The sequence below is a fragment of the Falco naumanni genome, chromosome 9 (genome assembly GCF_017639655.2).
Source record: "Falco naumanni isolate bFalNau1 chromosome 9, bFalNau1.pat, whole genome shotgun sequence".
Taxonomy (NCBI): Eukaryota; Metazoa; Chordata; class Aves; order Falconiformes; family Falconidae; genus Falco; species Falco naumanni.
Window position 1 is genome coordinate 52,951,331 of NC_054062.1, and position 20,960 is coordinate 52,972,290.

At 52.6% G+C, this 20,960-nt stretch overlaps 1 protein-coding gene across 2 annotated transcripts; it reads left to right on the forward strand.

The window, feature by feature from the left end:
* Positions 1-1,029: 1,029 nt before the first annotated feature.
* DPYSL4 (dihydropyrimidinase like 4) lies at positions 1,030-19,991 on the forward strand. 2 transcript variants are annotated; one of them, XM_040607101.1, is made up of 14 exons: positions 1,030-1,134; positions 3,112-3,200; positions 3,971-4,155; positions 5,271-5,435; positions 6,853-6,914; positions 7,013-7,093; positions 9,269-9,337; positions 9,428-9,548; positions 10,258-10,414; positions 12,540-12,681; positions 13,640-13,810; positions 15,033-15,212; positions 17,887-18,058; positions 19,010-19,991. In XM_040607101.1, exons 1-14 carry the CDS (start codon positions 1,096-1,098, stop codon positions 19,099-19,101), a joined length of 1,725 nt encoding a protein of 574 aa, XP_040463035.1. In that variant the 5' UTR covers positions 1,030-1,095; the 3' UTR covers positions 19,102-19,991. The 2 variants fall into 2 exon arrangements, with proteins under 2 accessions (XP_040463035.1, XP_040463034.1); XM_040607100.1 differs by having other exon boundaries at positions 17,887-18,021.
* The last annotated feature ends 969 nt before the right edge of the window (positions 19,992-20,960 follow it).

A 20,960-nucleotide genomic window follows, 5' to 3' on the forward strand; every position in this document is an offset into this window, starting at 1 on the left:
CCGTGTCACGGGTGGACGGTCGCGGCTGTGCCACGTGTGGAAGGTCGCGGCCGCCGGGCGGGGCGGGCGGGGGGCGGCGGCTGGTCCCTGCGCTGCTTTTAACGCGCTTTGCTCGTCGCCCGGGCCAGGCGGCCGCGGCAGCGCGGCGGGCAGCGGGGGCGGCCCAGGCCCATGTCGGGGCGGCGGCAGGAGGCGGCGGCGCTGCCCGCCTGCTTCGCGGGGCTGGGCGCCGGCAGCCCGCGGCCGCGGCAGAAGCGGGGCGGCATGTTCTGCAGCGTGGCGGACGCCTTCGACAACAAGACGCTGGACTTCGCCTCGCTCGGCGCCCCCGGCCCCGGGACCGCCCCCGGCGAGCCCCGCCGCGCTCCCACCCCGGGCCCCGGCTGCGGGGGCCGCCCCCCCCCGCAGAGCTGCCCGACGGCTGCCCGCAGGTAAGGGAGGGCTGCGCGGGGCACGGGCCGGGGCCGGGCCGCTTCCCCCCCAGCTCGCGCCGAAGCGGCCCCGGGGCAGGCAGGGAGCCCCTCCGTGGGGCGGCAGCGGCCCCCGCCCCTTCTCCGCCGCGGGGTGCGGAGCCGTCGGGGCCGAGAGCCCGCCGGGAGGGCGAGCGGGGGGCCCCGTCCCATCCGTTCCCATCCCGTCCCGGTCCCAGCCCCGCCGGCCCGGTGAGAGCACCGGGGGCCAGGACCGGCTGCTGTCAGGGGACGGTGGGGGAGGGGCGGTGAGCGGCCGTTTCTCCTTCGGGGGGGGGACGCAACTTTCACCGGGCGCCACGACCCCCGGCACCCGGCCTTTCTCGGCGGCAGCGGCAGCGGGCAGGGGCTGCGCGCCCCGTCCCGCCGCCGGGTCCGTGGGGCGGCCGGGGCTGCGGGACCGACCCGGGCGACTTCGCTGCGCTCCGCAGCCGGCCGGGCCCGCTTTGTCTGCGGGGCGGCAGCGCGGCTCCGGGCCGGCGGCGGGCGGGGGGGAGCCGGCGGCGGGCGGGGGGGCGCGCGCACGCACGCAGGGACGTGCACACATGGGCAGGGACACACGCACACACGCGGGGACACACGCGGGGACACGCACGCACACACACCGGCGGAGCGCGGCGGGAAGATGTCGCACCAGGGCAAGAAAAGCATCCCCCGCATCACGGTGAGGGGCTCCCCTGCGCGCCGCAGGGGCGGGGGCGGGCGGCACCCCCGGGTACAGCGAGCCCGGTCCGGCGGGGCCGGGGCTGGCGGGTCGCTCCCAGCCGGCGGCGGTGGAGCGGGGCCGCCCGAGGCGCCGGACACCCCTGGGAGCGCTACCGGGGCGCTTCCCGGTACCGGGGGGTCGGGAGCCCGACGGCCCCCGCTGCCAGCGCAGCCGCCCCCCCGCCCCCCCGAGCAGCGGGACTCAGGCGGTGCAGCCCCCCGGACCCCGCCGTTCCCTTTGTTGGCCGCGGACTGGCCCGAGCCCGGCGGCCCCGGCGCTTTGTCTGCCGCTGCCGGGCCGCCCCGCCGGGGACAAAGGCAGGCGCGACCCTCACCGCGGCAGCGGGGCTGCCCCGCGCTTCCCTAACTTCCCTCCGGCCGTTGGGGCTTGGGAACGTGTTTGGAAAAGGCTTTTTCCGGGGAACGGGCTTGGCGGGGGTTGGGGAGCATCTGCCGGCCTTGTTCGCTCCCCCGGCGGGGCCGGTGGCGTCCTGCCGGCGGGGCCGCTCGCCTGCCCGCGCTGCCGCTTTCGGCCGGGCTGCTGCGGGGGGAGTCCTGTCGCCCGGTGCCAGGGCTCCGCAGCAGGAGCAAGAAAGAATCTCTAGACAGCGATGCTTCCCCTCCCTGTGTTGCTGGCTCGGGGCCCAGTTCCCGTGAAAGCATCCCGTGGGTGCGTGAGCCAGGACGAGCGGCGTTCCCGTGCTGCGGGAGCGCCTCTCTGGGCGGGCGGGGCTGGAGCTGGGGTGGCGGGGGTGGGGGTGGGCTGGGCTGGGCTGGGGTGAGGAAGGGGTGAGGATGGGTGTGGGGTGAGAATAGGGATGGGGTAAGGGTGAGGATGGGCCCTGCAAAGGGGCCGTAGGGCTCTCCCGTGGGGCAGCCAGCACAGAGGCTTCTTTTGATCGATTTTATGGGACAAGGGAAAACAATAAGGAAGGAGTAAAAGCCTCGATATTTGAAAACACAATACCGTTCTTTAACAGTTCTTTCATATGCCAGCGATGCTCTTTAAAACAAGACTCCAAAGCGTTTTCCAGGCTGTTTTGCATCAGCACGCATTGCTGTATTGTAAGTCGTCTCCCGGGCTGTATTGTCACGTGCTTTTACATCTCTCAGTTGTTGTTGCGCTGAGGTCATGCTCTTTGTGTTGTCCATTTTAGCCTTGGTAATAATTTTTCTAGCAACACCAGAGAGCAGGAAAAGGATCCTCTTAAATTAGGCTGCAGTTCCACATTTACATAAATGCCAGTGCCTTCTAGTTTTTCTGTTTAAAGATCCTGCAACTCTGACAACTGTACCAGTATCTTGCTTTGAAATGAGGAAGGTCCTTGAGGCATGATCTGCCGCCGATGAGGCTGTGAAAACTAATGAATGTCAATAAATTACCAGGTTAATAAGATGCACTTAGAAGTCTTGGTAGCAGGAGCTGATGGAGGAGGCAGGTACATGGCTGAGCTGCAGGATGTTGCCTTGCAAACCTTTGAAAACTGCTGAGAGCCTCGATCGATCGGTCTCTGACCCTGCTCTGAAGGAGCCCGTGGTGGGCCCTCGGGGGGGGGGGGGTACTCCCAGCAAGGCAGGCCAGTAGAGCAAGGGCTGGAGCTCACTCCCTTCAGCCAGCTCCACTCAGAGGTGCGTGCCTCAGCCCCCTGACATGGGCTTTTCTGGTACCTCAAGCTGCGGGCTCGCCTGAGCTGCCTCGGGGCCCCCGGCTTGTGCCGCGCTTCGTAGCAGATCTGTGCTCCTCTCAGCTGACAGTTTTGTACCGTTCCCTTTGTGAAATGCAGCTGGGCTTTGGTGTAGAATAGTTTGGATAGTCACTAAACTGGTGTGATTGAAGGGCAAGATACTAAGTCCTAGACTTAATGAAAGCTCAGAATGAGTGAAGTAGCATCTAAATAAAGAAGTCTTAAAAAAAGTGTGGTTTTTTTTCTGCTAGAGTGACCAGCTTCTAATCAAAGGAGGAAAAATTGTCAACGATGATCAGTCATTTTATGCAGACATTTATGTGGAAGACGGTTTGATAAAGTAAGTTAAAAATTTATATTTGGTAATGTAATTTCCAGGCATGATACAGTGCCTGGAATTGGAACAAGGTTCCTTTCTGTCATTTTTCTCTTGGAAATACGTTCCCTTTTTGATAAACAAGGATAGCTTTGTAGAATAGCATCAAGAAAGAGCTACATTGATGTAGCTTTGCAGCTGGAAAGACAGGCGCAGTGCTGGCAGTTTGTGCTCTGTTGTAAGGTGTGCAGGGAACAAGTGAGGAGCCAGGTTAAGCGCTGCAAAGGCACATGAGAAGTCGGGTGCAGAGCCCAGCACAGAGACCTCAGCAGCTCCTCTGCTCTGAGTGGGGTCCCTCAGGTGACCGCCTGATGGGTCCCATGCTGCTAACAAGAGCCAGAGCCAGTGGGGATGGGATGGGATGGGATGGGATGGGATGGGATGGGATGGGATGGGATGGGATGGGATGGGATGGGATGGGATGGGATGGGATGGGATGGGATGGGATGGGATGGGATGGGATGGGATGGGATGGGATGGGATGGGTGCTGCTGAGCTGGCAGGGTGGGACCCGTGGGGCTCTCCAGCAGACCCTGGCTCCGCTCCCAGACCCGACGGAGCTCAAGGGGCTCCCAGCGTGCAGCTGCTTCTCCCAGTGTGTGAGGAGGCCTGGGCAGTGCACATGTGCTTGCCCGTGGGTGAACGCCCGAGAGCAGTACTGGGAAGAAATTGGTTTTTGCATCTTCACTTAAAAGTTGTTGCCAATGAACAGGAGATCTTAATGTCTTTTTCAGACAAATCGGAGAAAACCTGGTTGTTCCTGGTGGGGTAAAGACAATTGATGCCTACAGCCAGATTGTGATGCCAGGGGGGATAGATGTCCATACCAGACTGCAGATGCCCATCAGGGGGATGACTTCTGCTGATGACTTCTACCAGGGCACGAAAGCAGCCCTGGCAGGAGGCACCACAATGATCAGTAAGACGGAGCAGCATTTGAACAGACTTCTAAGTAGAACATTGTTTAGCAAAGTACATCGTGCCTTTTGTCATTGCAGTGATAGGACAAGGGTGAATGGCTTTAAACTGAAAGGAGGTAGATTTAAACTAAATGTTAGGAAGAAATTGTTCCCCGTGAGGGCGGCGAGGCGCTGGCCCGGGCTGCCCAGAGCAGCTGTGGGTGCCCCATCCCTGGCAGTGCTCAAGGCCAGGCTGGATGGGGCTGGGGGCAGCCTGGGCTGGGGGGAGGGGGCCCTGCCCGGGGCACGGGGTGGGACTGGGTGGTCTCTAAGGTCCCCTCCAACCCAAACTATTCTGTGATTTACCCTCATAGCAGAGAAAGGTTCATTTTTGGTGCAGAACTCTTAAGCGTTACAAAACTAATTAAAATGCATTATGTACCTTTCGGAACCTCCTGCCATTGCTACACATGTATATTAAAAATATATAGCTGCTCCTACTTCACCTCGTAAGACAATAAAATAGAAGAAAACTTTAAACACCTTTTAATATGTTTTTAATAGCTTTGCAAGTGTGTTTTAATAGGAGTTTTTCAGCTCTGTGAGCATGGGTTCTGTTTTTGTGTTAATGTAAGAGAACTTTAATTCCTGGTTTGTTCCTGTTCTGGTCCCAAGGCCCACTGTGGTGTGTGGCTGAAGGACGAGTCTCAGCAAGTGCGGCATAGCTCCAGACTGATCTCATAGCCAGTACTGCAGGGGGTAGGAGCACAGATAAGAGAAGGGCCGTGACTGATGGGCTGTGGGTGACTGCACGTGGAAAATGCCCAGGGGAATTGTGCAAAAGTGTGCAAGGACATGCTTTGGTCACCGGCTTCTCTCAGATGTGCTAGGTAGGCTGTGTGAAAAACAGGTGTAATAGTAGCTGTAACTTGGAGTTGGTTCTGCTTGCTTCACTTTATCTGGGAAATTTATTAATGTTCATCTTTAATGAATGCTATAAAAAATGAATATTAGGATGTCTCATTTTCACAGCAGTAAAGTCTCGCACAAGAATATTGGTGGCTGCTGCACCCCCCAGGTGTTTCAGTGGCCCTTTCCCTGGCCCACGTGCTAACGCTGTGCAGTGTCTCCTCAGTTGACCATGTCTGTGCGGAGCCGGGGACCAGCCTCCTGGCTGCCTACGAGCGGTGCCGTGCGAGCGCCGATAGCCTGGCCTGCTGCGACTACTCGCTGCACATCGACATCCCTCGCTGGCACGAAAGCCTGAAGGAGGAACTGGAAGCCCTGGTGAAGGACAAGGGTAAGGACAGAAAGAGCAGTATGCTGGCAATGACCCCACAACCCCCCCACCCCCATCATAACCACTGGCACATAGGCAGGTTGCCACAGGGTGGGCTGTGGTGGTTGCTGCTCTGCGCCGCTTACCCCGCGATAAACGGGGTACGGGGGGGTGACCGTGCTCCTCCCCTGTCCAGGGTGGGCTTCCTGTCCTCCGCCATCTCGGAGAAGGGTGCGGGCGGGGGCACAGACACCAGATTCATGCCATAATATCTGAGTCGTATGCTCTCACCTCTGGGCGATTTACAGCCCAGTCATGAGAATCGATTTTGGAAACTAAATGGCACCAGGCACCATGGCTCAGGCTGCCTGATCTACATAAAAAGTGTATGAAATATAAAGTTTATCTGAAGTATATAAAAACATTCAAGATGGGGCTTATAGAATAAAACTAAGCTTTAGGCTTTCCATAGAGATTTCATTTGTGCCTGTAATTCCTGCACATCCTGAAGCATCCACTGGACACAGCTTACTGGAAAGCAGGCAGTGCAGCAGGAATTCATGCATTTCATTAATACTTATTTCTGTGTTTGGAAAAAATACTTTTTGCTTTCAGATATGCTAATGTAGAGCTAAGTGACTTCATTGTAATTTGCAGTCTTGCAAGCAAGGGCTTAATTGGCCAATTAACACAGAAATTGCAGTGAATTTCCTATTAAAATGTGGAGCGGCTGAAGTAATGTAGCTATTTCAGGTTTATACCGGGTGTTTTTCATGTGTATATTCACATGAAATACAGTTTATTTGTAATTTGATTGTAGTTTGGGGTTAGTTGTTGCCTCTGTCCATATAAAATGCAGCAGCAATTCTCTGGCTTTGACCCGGTGCTTCAGGAACCATCCTTTACTTTAGCTAGAAATGACAGAAATGAGGATTGCACACAGAGCTGTGAGCAAAGCACTGCCCATCCATTTCGCTAGCCAAACAGAAGCGCACTAAGTAACAGTGCTCTAATATGAGAGCATCTCATCTTTGCTGCAATTTAATCTTAGCACTAATACACTAATTTACAGACAGTTATAAGAAAGAAGTCGAGGATAAACCATAAATTGAAACCACCACTGGAGGGAAAGCTCAGCCTGGGGGCAATGCCTTAGGTTCTGTGCATTTGGAGCAAGTTCCAGAGAGTACCGACAATCAGGAACAGCCTGCGGGGTGTTCTTTTGGTTCAGGTGCATGGGGGTGTATTATCTGTCATGGCTCCTGGGGTTCAGTTCTTGCAGGGAAATTTCCCACTTCAGCCCTTACCCTGGTTGTTTCCAGTCTAACCCTTGCTGGCACAGCCCCCCCCTGGTTTGAACGCGCCCTGCTCAGCCTGTGTCGGGTCACCAAGTTCTCAGCTGGGGCAATAAACTCGCGTGCTTTTTTGTTTTCTCAAGGTGTGAACTCCTTCCTCGTTTTTATGGCTTACAAAGACAAGCTTCAGTGCACCGATGCCCAGGTAATACAGCCAGCCAGTGTCCAGGACCAGTCATCACCCCTACTGCGAGTGTAAGCGGTGATTTATCTGATGTTGGGCAACCCACTGTCTCTTGGCAGATGTATGAAATATTCTGCATTATTCGAGACCTGGGGGCCATTGCCCAAGTGCATGCTGAAAATGGAGATATCATCGATGAGGTACAGTATTTATATTCATTTAAATTAAAGGTTGACCGGAGTATTTGGGTTTACGGCAAAGTGCTGACTTGAACAGATGGGCTGTAGGGTCTAGTGGAAGGTGGAGCTGTGCCAGCATGCTTTTAGCCTTCGGTTGGCACTGCAAATTCAGTAGAACTTGGTCCAGATGAGAGAGGGAGGAGCAGCCTGTTGTGACACCGGGTTGCTTTGGGGAGAGGACCAGCGTGCACTTTTCAGTGCCTGCTGTCAGCAGGGTTTCAACCCGGTCGCTCCCCTCTGAGATCTCCGGCGAGAGCTGAACTGAGCTGAGCTCGTGGCCTTGGAGCAGAGCAGCCCTGGTGGTGGGTCCATGTGTGTGGGCACCGAGCCTCACGCAGCCAGGGGAGTGCAGAAACACTGTTCCAGCATCCCGGTTACCCACGCCTCGGAGGGAAAGGGCCAGTAGGGGACCCTGCGATGGCAGCGTGTGCAGGCAGGAGAACATGCAGGAGGATCAGGGGCTCCTGCTAAAATCAGCATCCTCCCCCCAGATCCTCACACACACTTGGGTTTCATCACAGAAATTGTACAAGGACTGTTCACTGATTCCCAACCAGTGTGTTTTGGGTCTTCTTGAAGGCTGAGTGACTGCCTTCAGCGATACCTTATCATGTTATCGATCTTCTTTAAAAGTCTTGAGAATCTGAGAAAAGAAGGAGGTTTGCATCACTTGCAACTTGAAGTTGCGGTACACTTGGAAATATTTATCCCCACAAATGGCACTCAGGAGCTTCCTTAATATGACAGACTTTGCTCACATTCATTACTTTTCCTTTTTACCTTTAGAAGATAAAATCTTAGATACATACTGCAATTGGATGACACAAGATAGGAGTAGACTTGCAGTTCTCTTAGCTTATGGCCACGCAAGTGTTCAGTCTGATGTGAGTGAAGGTTTTAAAATGAAAGCAGAATCCCAATCCTTGAAACGGGCTTATTTGAACAAACAAGATAAAGGCTAATTCCCACCTCCCTGGGATTTTTGTCTGAGAAACCTTTTCTTCAGCTGTTTGTGAAACATAATGTGATCCCGAGCAGTTCAGTGTCTTCAAAAGTATTTCTTCACGAAATGTCAGCATGATGACAGTCAAGCCCTGGGGACAAAGTCGGAGGATATCTGCAATGGGAATACAGAGAAATAAACAACCTCTAAGAGCAGGATCCTTTCAAGCCTGTGAGAACTGGTCTGTAGTGTTGGATAACGTCCTTGCGTCTAACGCCAGCTGTGTGGGCGCACTGCGTAATACAGAACATCACAGAAGGAAACGGGGTGAGGTGTGTGCTGGGCATCTGCTTTCAAACGCCCTGTGAATAACATAGGTGCAGCCCCAAGTTCATTCCAGCTTGTCACCATGGGTTCCCAGCTAACATCGGGTCACACAGGGACTTGGTCCCTGCCCCTCGTGACGCGAGGCTGTGGCAGCGGGACGAGTGTGTGGCTGTGCGGTGGAGCCAGAGCCAGGTAGGAGAGGGTGTGGGTGCAGGCAGGTGGGGCTGCATGGCTTCAGCCCCTGTGCCGGGGCATGCTGCTGTGCAAAACTGCCCTCCTGCTGCTGCCTCCCCCCAGAACTGCGAGGGAGTGAGCCTTTGGTCTGAGCCACATCCCGTGGACGTGCACCAGGGATGGGGCATGTGACTTCCCAGGTGAAGCTCCGGAGAGGTGGCACTTGCTGCTCCCTGCTGACAGCCTCATGTGCCTTGCACCTGTCTCTGCTTCCTCCATCCTCCTTCATTCCTTCCTCTGAGCAGCTTCAGGCAGCCTCAGGTCTGGGGGAAACATCCATTCCTTTCCTGGAGCCATGCATCACATCTAGCACAGCCTTCGATTAAGCAGCGATAGGGTTAAATCCTCTGTCCTCCAGAACTGTAGCTGGGCTTGGAGTGGGGAAGCTCCAAAGGTGCTACTGGCATACAGTTCCTACTCCAGAAATGTTTCCACAGCACAAGGTGGGTGTCCTAGGAAGTAGCTGCAGTGGTTTGTGGAGCATCACAGGTTGTCAGTGGTATCCCCTCGTCGTATTCATGAGTTTCCATCAGCCTTCAGGAACTTCTGAACAAAGTAGTTTGTGTCCTGTGATGCTTTGGACAGGCTGTTTGTATCACTGACTGCTTTCCTGTTCATCTTCTTCCATCTAGGAGCAAAAGAGGCTGCTGGAACTGGGGATTACAGGGCCAGAAGGGCATGTCCTCAGCCGCCCCGAGGAGGTAAGGTGCAGCCCTTGGGCAGCCCTGCGCAGGGTGTAGCTGTAGCCGAGGTGCCTGAAACGTTTCGCGCCTCGGTTTGTGTGTCCGCAGGTGGAAGCGGAGGCGGTGTACCGTGCAATTACCATTGCGAAACAAGCCAACTGCCCCTTGTACATCACCAAAATAATGAGCGGAGGTGCAGCAGATGTCCTGGCCCAAGCAAAGAGAAAAGGTAAAGCACTATTTTCATAGCTGCGTGCGAACTGAGCCTATTTCAATATGTCTGGGAAGTGTCATTTTAGCTGCAAAGTTTAAGAATTCGTTATAGCCCAAATTTTCTCACATTCTAAGGGCGCTAAAACTTAGGGCTGGCTTTTCTTCGTAGAGTGTGCCAGTGCTAATTGCTCTGAACTGGAAAGATCTGGGGAGATGTGCTTGAAACTTGTGACACCTGAATCTCAGCAGACGCAGCTGAAAAAAAGGAAATAATTTATTTGCAAGCATTTGTGGTGAACTAAATGAAAAAGATCTGAAGCCAGCTCCAGATTGAAACTGGGGTGTTTCATAAAGAGTGGGTAAAGCGGGAAGCAATCCAAGAGAACGGGGTGGAAGGCCGTGCCCCAGGACAGGTGGGGGGTCCGGAGCCACCTCTGCCCCAGCTGGGAGACTCTGCCAGAGAGACCCTGGTTTGGTTTGTAGGAGGGCGTGATGGTTTGTAGGTGTGAATGCATGTTTGGTCTAAGGAGAAAACAGATGGATTCAAAACTTATTTCGACAGCCTTTCCCAGTCATCTGAGATAATTTAAAGGATTAACGTGAATTTAGAAAACTGAAATACTGGGAAGACTTGTATCGTTAACCACAGTATTTGTCCACACTGCGTGAAAAGAGGCTGCAGGACGTGCGGCGCTTTGGAACTCATTAACTGGATTGTTTGGCAGGCACGGTTGTGTATGGAGAGCCCATTACCGCCAGCCTGGGCACCAATGGCTCGCACTACTGGAGTAAAAACTGGGCTAAAGCTGCAGCCTTCGTCACGTCTCCTCCCATCAGCCCAGACCCCACCACACCGGATCATCTCACCTCTCTCTTGTCCTGGTGAGTTCTGTGTCAGCAGGGGTGCCTGAGCGCAGCTGCCGTGATTGCATCCCTGATTGCATCCCACCTGCACTCGTCGTAATGCCCCGTGCAGTAATAGCATCACATGCCAAGCTGGGGGCTGGCTGGGACATCGCAGCCCTGGCCGCCCTGGCTTGGCCCCCTCGCCTTCCGCCGGTGGGTAACAGCCTCCCTGTTCCTGGGGGCAGCCCCCTCCTCTCCCATACCTAGGCAGCACAGTAGAGGCTTGCACACAGTTCAGCTTTCCGCTAGATTATTGTTGTCAGAGTAGGAAAAATAGTCTATCAGCTGTTGCACTTCTCCACGTCAAAAGAATAAATCTTTGGGTGATCTTTGAGCAAGGAGCCAGGTGACTCTTTCAAAAAGAGTTTAAATTCTGCTGTGATGAAACCATGTAATAGTTATCAGATTTTTCCTATTTAAAACAGGCTCATGCTGCCCAGTTCCTCCTTCAGAACCGGTTCAGGGAAGGCACAGCATCCCGCAGGATGGCCAGCGCAGGAGGGATGGTGGCCACTGCCACTCCATCTCACTGTGTCCCAGGGAAAGCCTCCTGCACTGCTTTAGCATTAAAGCAAAAGGAAGGATTTTATTGAAAGCAGTATTGGGCATTTGCAAGATTTTAAAATGTGTGAAACATAAGCTTTTAGGGCACATCCTCGTGCAGAGTTGTTTCGGTGGCTTGAGTTACGCAGCAAAGCCCTGGGGACTGGCAGGAGCATCCCTGGTGCTGTGCAGGGACCAGGCGGGCGCCGGGAACCCGGGATACAGGCAGGGTAATAGAGATGCCCATGCGCTGGGGCTGTAGCCAGGGACGCAGCTGCCAAGCTGTTAATCACGGCTGGAGCTTTGCCACGGGCCAGGGTTTTACGTGTCACAGCAAATCCATGTTTGTCACTGCCGCCTTGCGAAAGGCAATCTGTAGAGGTGGTGATTCATTCACAGTGGAGGGTTTGCCTCCAGGTGCCTGCAGCTCAGCCCGGGAATCTTCTCCATTCACAGCCGCACAGCCCGCGGAGTGGCACCAGCCGGTAGAGCTCCCTCTGGCATTAAACACAGTTTGGTGTGGGTAGAGTTAGAAAAATCAGCTCCAGAGGTAATGCATGAGGAATTTTTGAAATGGGACGAGAGATGTTTATGGATCCAGATAGTAGTAAAAAAAAAACCGCACACAATATATATTTTAAAGAAGAAATAAACATTTCTTAGAATTCCTTGAAACGTGATCTTTTTCCTGGAAGGATAAACAGTTGTTAGCAAGAGAAAAGTGTGTCATGTTAGTGTATCTTACATAGCACATGAAGATACCTCAGTGCATTTAGTATGTTCTTAGAAGAAGCAGTAAATTACAAGCACAGTTCAGTTTAGCACAGCTTTGACCCAAGTCTGGAGGTGTGCTCCTAGGCTCGTCCAGCTGCCTGTGCAGTCACAGCATCATTTAGGTTGGAAAAGACCTTTCAGATGATCAAGTCCAACCATCATGCTCAGTTCTCTTGTTGCCCGGCTGTGCCCTGCCTGCCAGCATGGATCCAGTTCCTTCACCTGTAGTACATGGTAGTACGTAACGTTTGGGTTTGTCCAGGGTCTTGTTTTATTTAATCGTATCCTTGCTTTACAAGAACCTTGCTCTAAAAGCAGCCTTGCTTGGAGAACCATTTCCTAAAATAATCAGAGGTTTAAAAGGATGGTACAAAGATTAAAACATTGTCTTAATTAGTAAAAATAATGGCCAGTTTAGGAGAGAATATAAATAATGCCTATGAGACTGCTGTTTACATCTCTTAGATGATCCCAGTGCTTAATTCCTATATAAATAGAGTGAGATGCCTCTGCTGACCTGTAAAAATTGCCTCTTGACTTACATTGGCATTTACGGATCATGTCACCTGTCTTTACTGTTTTTGTGGGCAAAATACATCTGCACCAAACAGACCGAGCACGAAGGCTGCCAGCCATGAGTGCCACTCGTGGTCTTCCAGGTGAGGGTGGCTTTTGCCCGCCAAGGGCAGTGGGGTCGCGGGGCCGGGGAGGTGGCGTTAGTGCCTAGGAGGCGGTTCACGCCGTTGGGTACCTCCTCTGACCTCCTCCGCTCTGCTTCGCCTAGCGGGGACCTGCAGGTTGCGGGCAGCGCTCACTGCACCTTCACCACCGCGCAGAAGGCAGTGGGGAAGGACAACTTCACCCTCATCCCCGAGGGAACCAACGGCATCGAAGAGCGGATGTCAGTAATTTGGGAAAAGTGTGTGGTAGGTACCAAAAAAACGCTGATTTCTGGCAAGGCTGTGGATGCAAGTGCACGTGAGCAGTGCTAGGGGATGTCGGCATCCTCGTTAATTCAAACGAGCCAGGAGGTGTGACATTGTCTAGACTGCTACTTCAGAGGAGCTTGCTAATGAGAGGAAAAGTGGCACTCGAATGCCTTCAAAGTGTCTTCAAAGGCTCCAGTATGGGGATCATCCACCCCCCACTCTCACTCACAGTCACAAGAGAAAGTGTCTCCAGCACGTTTTCCTAAGGGTAAGATGCAACGTTCCTCTTCCCTGGTGCTCGTGGGAGGCCTGGGGAGGTGATTGGGGGTGGGACATCTCCCCCTTGGTGGCCATGCCTGCCAGCCGCCTGTAACCCCAAGCCTCAGAGGTGGGGACAGGGTCCACAGCCCCTCTGTGTGTGCCGGGCAGTGAGCCCTGCTGTAGGGGGAGAGCTGCGGCACACGGACGTCTGGCCGGTGGGATCGAGTCCCATGTCCCTGCACACCAGTGCACCCTGCCCTCCCAAGGAGCATCCCTGGGAGGCTGTAGCCTGCATCCCACTGAGCAGACACCTCTCTCTGGACTTCCAGGAGCTTGGGAACCAAGCCACCCTGCAGCATCTGCCTTAGGTAGGCTTTGTTCAAAAAGAAATAGAATTTATCTTAAGATAATAAATAAAGATGATAAAAAGCACTATTGAGGTTCACTTCCAGTCTTCACATACCCTTAACCATCTTTAGTGAACTTGAGATGCATGTACGGGGAGTTAGAGCCTACCAGCGAAGGTCTTGTTTTTCAGAGACCTAAAATGTCAGTCTGGGCCAAGTAAAACCCGTCTATTGTAGTACTGAGCCCACAGGGATGAGGCTCAGCTCCCCCCGCCGGGTCGCCCTGCGCCCCCGTAACTGCAGCCCGGTTGCAGTGTGGATCCTCACGCTGCACGGCTCTCTCCCAGGTCTCCGGGAAGATGGACGAGAATGAGTTTGTAGCGGTGACCAGTACCAACGCTGCCAAGATCTTCAACTGCTACCCCAGGAAGGGGCGCATTGCTGTGGGCGCTGACGCCGACTTGGTTTTGTGGAACCCCAAGGCTACTAAAATCATCTCAGCAAAAACCCACAATTCGGTAAATACAGAATTATTTTCTTGAGCTGGGTTTTAGAGTCAGAAGAGAGCAGTAAAGCAATATTTTTTCAGGTTGGAAAGATGAGATCATTCAGGAAGAGAGAAGATGTTTGTGCGCATGAAGTGATGAATGACCTTGCATTTGCTTTTAAAAATACAAGCAAATGAAAATATCCTTTGGTGATTGCAAAGCATAGTATTGTAACTGAGTGGCAGCGACGACTCTGAGACAGTCTGCATCCAGTACAGAAATTTTAAGATCGATGTATTTACTGTGGACTATAAAAATGTAGGTGCTGAACTTGTTTTACATATTAAACTACTAATATAGTTTAATACATCAGCACCGTTTCCAAAGAGCCAGACGCGTTCCCGCGCGGGCTCCATGAGCACTGCCTGTCCGTAGGGGTCACTCAGTCTGGAGAGATTCGGGTGTATCTTGGTGGCATTTCAGCCAGGGTTTTCCAGGCTGTGGATGTCCCCAGGGTAATCTCCACTGTGACCCTCAGACAGAAAGCTGCAGTGAAAAGAGAGAGGAGGGTGAGGTGTTGTGAGGAATGCTGGTGATAGAGCTGATTGAAGTTAATGCAGAAACATTATGACTTGTGGGTTTTTCACCAAAATGTTTTCTATTAAAGAAAATTATCACTGTGATTGAAAAATTCCATTGTTCTCTTTAAAAAATAGAAATGGGTTTTCTTTTGGTCCAGAAAATTAATTTTTGCATTTTTATAATGCCGCATTTTTTCACTGTAAACTCTGGGATTTGGGGGGGTTGTTAGTGATAGTAACAGGAGCGTTTGAAGAAAGCGGCGGTTTTGCATTTCCCACGAAACAGACCTGACTTCCCAGACCTGTTCTGGTAGGAGACTTGCAGTGACTTGGAAGAAATGACAGGAACTTGGGATGGAGAACTGAACCAGGGCTCTTCTGGGGCGTAGCGAGAACGGCTTGTTTGCCGCAGTGACAGGCTGGTTTGCTGCGGGAGTGCTGCCCGTCTTCTGCCCCAGTGCTGTGCTTCGGGGATTTAGTTTCTCCATCCCCATTTGCTTTAGTTCAAGTTTAGTTTGAAACATGAAGGAAATACATAAATACATTTCAAATATTATTTGAAACATGTAAGGAACAGTGTACAAAAATGGGGATGTGTGTGTGTATAGTAGTTAAACTGTCACCTTCTCTTCTCATGAACTGTATTGAGTATCTTGGTTTGTTTTTTCCAGAACGTGGAATACAACATATTTGAAGGCACAGAGTGCCATGGGGTTCCTACTGTGGTCATAAGTCAGGGAAAAGTAGTTCTTGAAGATGGAAACCTGTGTGTCACCCAGGGGTCAGGTCGCTTCATTCCTAGAAAGACATTCCCTGATTTTGTTTATAAAAGGATAAAGGCAAGAAACAGGGTAAGGAAAATTTTATTTGCTATAATCCTGTGTTTTCTTTGCAATCTCTTTGCGTTGTTGTATTGCAGTCGCTACAGCAAGCCTGCTGATGGAATAGGCAACCGAAACAAGAATATTATGAATGTTATTTCCTTCTAGGCCTTGGATATTTGTAATGTCCTGGGCTTTGGTGTGTGGCATGGCAGCTAATAGCTAATACAGCTAATAATGGTAGTAGTATTAATATTATTTGCCTATTATAAAGTTAGAAAGCAAAAATACGGCTTCCAGCAAATCCAGTTTTGCGTGGTGTGTATTGAGGCAGAGGGGAGGGAATCCTCTCCTACCTGTATTCGAAAAGTTTCCACCATTGCGTGACTGGTGGCTGCTCTGCATCACAAGCGGGCAGTGGCTGTAATGCTGGGTGGTTACTGGATGAACAGTGGGATAGCCCCTGCGGTGTGCTAGCACAGCTTCTTAGGAAGATAGGAAGACGTGAAAATATATAAAAAGCTTCTTAACAGCTCTGCCCTCCTCCCCTTTTCAATGTATTATTTTAGGCATTTTCATTATGCGTTGTAGGTGACGGTAGAGCAGAAACCGTTAACCCCAGATTACCTGCAGAGTGATGCTGGCAGCTGCGGTCAGAACGCCTGGCTCTTGGTGCCTGGGGGTGGCTCACGGTGCCTGAGGTTGCCTTGGGGTGCCGGGGGTTGCTTCCTAGGATGACTGGGGGTACCTGGGGGTGTTTCCTAGGGTGCCCGGGTGTGCCTCCTGGGGTGCCTTCTGGAGTCAGGGGGGGATGGGACCCTGGTAGGTTCCTGCAGGATGGGGATGGGACCCTGACAGGTTCCTGCGGGATAGGACCCTGGCAGGTCCCTGTGGGATGGAGATGGGACCCTGGCAGGTTCCTGTGGGATGGGCATAGGACCATGGCAGGTCCGCGGGGGGTGGGGATGGGTAGGGCCCTGCTAGGTCCCTGTGGGAGGCCAGGTCTCCCCTGCGGCACTGCCCAGCGGTGGGCAGCCATCCCCAGCCTGGCTGGCAGAGTGTCGGTTAACCTCCGCCCGGCGCTGGCGCTGACAGCACTGCTGGTGGTCTCCATTTCCCTGGCACGTCCCGTATCCCCCTGCACACGCAGAGAAGCGGCAGGATGGGCTGGCTGGTCCCATCGGCTGGGGCAGAGGGTCCCTGGGCTCCTTGTTAGCAGTGGAGCTGCATCTCTGTTTGTTGTGGAAATGGACACCCTGTGCCCATATGTTTTTTAACATAAAGGCTGGAGTTTGCTGAGCACAAACCTCGATGGCAGTGAGCTGAAGTCCCTGCTCCGGCGGGGTGCCAGCCGGTGCCAGCCCAGGCGTGAGGGCTTCGGCTAACAGGTTCGGGCAGACACGTTTGGCTCTTTGCAAACAACCCGGCAGCCTGCCCATGCCAGCTCCCCGTCCTCAACTTAACAAAAGCTGCAGTTAAGGAGATTGCTGGAAAACATTGAGAAGGGTATTTTCTTCACAAGATATGCAGCATGATGAAGACAAAGGTCATGTCAGAGAAAAATTTCTACAGAAAACGTTATATACGTCTTGATAACCTATCAGTTCATGCCTTTTTAATTTGAAACCCAGCAGTTTTTGTCTTCAAAACAAGCCCCTTCTGGCTCTGTAGTTGTCAAAGAGCTGTCACAGCTTCGCCTGGGAGGAGAAACAGCCTTAAGCAAAGCTGTGATGAAATGCTGGTAACAATGTCGATGTCGCTAACGCTTTGGCTCCCCCAGCAGCTACAAGCACCTGGGGCTGAGCTCATCCTCCCTGCAGGAGGACGTGATGGTCACACCAGGTGGCACTGGTTGGGGCTCCCGCCTGTGGGACATTGCTGTGGGGAGCACATCCCCTTGCACGGCAGGCACCCTGGCTACCTCTCAGAGTCCCTTTTCTCAGGGGGACAGGACCTGTGCCCACGGGGTCTGGGCAGCATCCTCCGCTTGGCTTTGAGGGTGGGAAGTGCCCGGCTGCCAGTCCTGCCGGGGCTCCCTGCTCCCTGCTCCCTGCTCCCTGCTCCCTGCTCCCTGAGGGGGCATCTGTCATGGATTAACCCCAGCCAGCAGCTAAGCACACGCAGCCACTTGCTCACCCCCACACCGCTCCCAGTAGATGGGGAAGAGAATTGGGAAAAAGGTAAAACTCGAGGGTTGAGATAAGAACAATACATTAATTGAAATAAAGTAAAATTTAATAAAACCAGTAATAATCACCACCACGGTAACAATTGTAATGAAAAGGAGGGAGAAAGGGAGAGGAGTAAAATCCAAAGGGAAAGAGGAAGAACCCAGGTGATGCCCAGTATTGTCGCTCACCACCCGCTGACAGATGCCCAGCCGGTCCCTGAGTTGGCCATGCCCAGTCAAAGCTTTTACATACTGTAGAAGGGGATAATGTTCCTGTAGCGCATCTTAAAAATATGCTTGGGAAAAGAGGCTGGGTCATTCCTGCCTCAGGCAAACTCATTCATGGGGTTGCTTTTGCTCAGGGACCTAATCCGCCTCTGGTCTGTTGGGGAGTGCAGTCTCTGCAAAAACCCTCAGCAAGGGGTTAAGCACGGACAGAAGGACAAGAAATCGGGACCCATGTGTTGGGCCTGGTTCTTGTTCGCCTTTGCTTAAAGACATGCCTGACACCTCCGCTTGCTCCCCACCTCGTAGCTGGCCGAAGTCCACGGCGTCCCCAGAGGGCTGTACGACGGGCCGGTCCACGATGTCCTCGCGAGTGCCAGAGCCGTGGCCCCCACGGCAACATCCAGGATCGCACCCTGCGCAGGCAAAGCCCAGGCTCCTCCTGTGCGCAACCTCCATCAGTCAGGGTTCAGCTTGTCTGGTAGGGCGGGGGTCCCCTGAAAGGGGGGGGGGCTGCAGGTGGCGGGGGGCTAGTTGCATGGGTGGCACAAAGTCCTGGGTTTGTGCGAGTGGCAGGGCAAAGCTGGGGAATAGGAACTGAATTTTTGCTCAGTAAAAAGCAGTTCTTACTGTTGCCGCAGCCTAGTGACTCAGTGCAGCACAGATCTCTAGGATGTTTTACGGTATCTGTGTAAATGCACTGATGAACGTATATCACAATGCTTGGTGGGGGGCTGCAGGGTGCCTGTGAGCACAGGCTCCACAAGGGGTGGAGGCTGCGATGGTGGGGGGGCAGGAGGATGAGGCTGAAGGTGAGGGTGTCACCATAGCCCTGCCTGGGTCAATGGGGATGCTGCCACGGCTGTCAGAGGGTCCTGAGGGGTCAGGACTTCAACTGCATCCCCTGTGAGTCAGGCAGGGGTTAGAAGTGGTTGGGTTTGTAGAGATTAGCCAAATTAACTCAATTTTCAGGAACCAGAAAGATATTTAATTTGGTCTTTCTGCATAAGCAGCAGCAATTCAGCATCGTTCAGCTCAGCATCCTGCAGAAATCTGCCCAGCAGCTTTAGGGACCTTGGAAAGCCAATACTCTGCCATAAAATAACTGTCATAATGTTGTTTTCTATCTGGTTGAAATCAGATGGATGACGTAGTGTTTAATAAATGTACAAGGTCCCGCATTTTATTATATAGAAACTGTTTATTTACATGAAAGACATTTGGAACGGTTTCCAGAAAGAAGCGATAAAAATCTAAGTGGTCAGGCAAATAAAGCCATTGCCAACCGTACTCTGATAATACAGGGCCCAGAATGATACATAACAACGGTGGGAGTATTTGCCACAAAGGAAATGTTTTATGATCTGTGCACTTAAAGCAGTGGGACTTGCAGTGGGCCAGCAGCACAGCCCATGCCTTTCCTCTTCCCTAGGGTCACAGGCAGACGACCACATTACCAGACGCACGGCTCAAAAAATCATCGCCCCGCCGGGTGGCCGGTCCAACATCACCTCGCTCTCCTGACGGGGCAGCCTGGGGGTCACCCTCAAGCTCAGGAGGAAAAGCAAGCGTTTGTCAGCTGCCCCAGCCCCTTCTTCTCGTAGGTAGAAAATAGAGTAACCCCCGCCCCTGGGAGGTAGTGCTCCCATCTCGGTTTCTCCCAGTCTGTATTTCTTCAGTAGCCGCTTGGAAAGCCCTTCCCTTGTGCGTGCAGGCACCTGCACCTACACTTGGCAGCGTGCTCGGCCGTGCCGCCGGCTGGCTCGTGGGCAGGGCGAACGGAAGGTGCATTCTGGCTGGAACATGCTCCTTCCTAGGAGCATCGACCGGCCTTTCTGCTGGAAGGGCTTTTAACCAACGAGCGCTTCTGACTCCTACGGTTTTAATACAGCCTGTTGCATGCCGTCTGTCTGCAGCATTCCCTAGCAGATCTGGACGCCGCCGTGCTGCGCAGCCTTGGCCGTGCTGCAGCCGCCACCGTCACTGTGCCTTGAGCCGGGGGCTGTGCGGGACCACAGCGTGTCCAGCCAGCCCTGCGGTGGGGGCAGCCTCAGTGGGGTGGGTACGGGCGCCCCAGGGTGGGGTGCTGGCAGCTCTGGGACCCGGTGCTGCAGCAGACGGGCCGGTGGGCTGCAATCTTTCTGCAAAAAACAAGTTGGGCTTGTTTTTTAAAGATTATTTATACTGTTTTTCAGGAACCGAGTGTAAGTCTTACAACCAATAACAAGGGTCCTTTGAAGGCTAGTTGCGTATGACAAGCTCTTTTATAAAGTTATTGTAGCCTGTTTATTATATTTAAAGGTATGTACAGTAAAGGTGAACCTCTATGCCACAAAGCTATGCATGTACCTCCAGCAGAGTGGCTTGCCATTCCTTTTCTGTTCCCTTGCTTTGAATAAAGTTTGTTGGAAATCATAAAGCAGTAGTAGCAGTTGATGCATCTGAGTCGATTTTTGTGGTTTCTTCCTTAGGGTTTTTATGCATGAGGGTTTGTAAAAGCAGTTCATGACTTGTAGGTTACTGTACTTCCCTTGGACAATGACAAGAGGTTTATTTATTAGCTGTGTAGGAATAATGCAGAATCCCAGCCCACCCGCTGAAAGCCTTCAGTGTGCAGATAAAGCTGAAATACTGTGAGGGTGGTCTGGTTTTTCCCACTAGGTCAACACCACTGCCGATGCCTGTGAGACGCAGATGCATGAAGAGATGCTGTAACATGTCTGTGAGCTGCAGATTTTCCTGGGGCAATGTCATGCTTTGGTTTCCAGCTCTGAAAGCAGGGAACAAGAAAGGGAACAAAAGAGTCATGGAAACATGAGCAAGCGTCTGCTCCATAAGTGGAAGCTGAAATCATACCGTTCAGCAGCTCTGGATACACTAACCCATGAGTTAAAAATGAACATGTTGCCTGAATTCACAAATCTAAACCAGGAAGGGATTTTTGTTTTTTTCTTTTTGGTGTTTTTTTGTGATTATCCGATCTGACCTACATCTCACAGCTTAATGCAGTGACCTGTATTAATTTCTGTATCAAGCATATATGAGAACGCATTTGTTCATATATTTTATATTTAATTTTGAAAAACATAATTTCATTTATTGGTTTCATTCATTTCATTCTGGTTTTTCCTGCAATTGCACCAAGACAACAACATATATTTATTTTCTTTCTGAACAGATTTTTAAGGTGATGGCAGTGGAAACTATGTAAGGAATGAGCAGGATAAAACTTCCAGTCTGCTGGCAGTGACCTTTTCACAGGATGACTGGGATGACTGGGTGACCCCCAGCACCCCCAGCTTGGTAGCACTTAGCAAGGGAAGTTCTGTGATCTCTGCTGGAAATATCCCTTTTCCAACAGTCAGGCTTGTTAGTGAAAGGCA

What these genes read in the sequence shown, in the direction of transcription:
- DPYSL4 (XM_040607100.1), top strand. Translation starts at nt 1,096, where the DNA reads ATGTCGCACCAGGGCAAGAAAAGCATCCCCCGCATCACG. An exon ending in GTGGAAGACGGTTTGATAAA is followed by an intron (nt 3,201 to 3,970) that starts GTAAGTTAAAAA and finishes TGTCTTTTTCAG; the next exon opens with ACAAATCGGAGAAAACCTGG. An exon ending in AGCCCTGGTGAAGGACAAGG is followed by an intron (nt 5,436 to 6,852) that starts GTAAGGACAGAA and finishes TGTTTTCTCAAG; the next exon opens with GTGTGAACTCCTTCCTCGTT.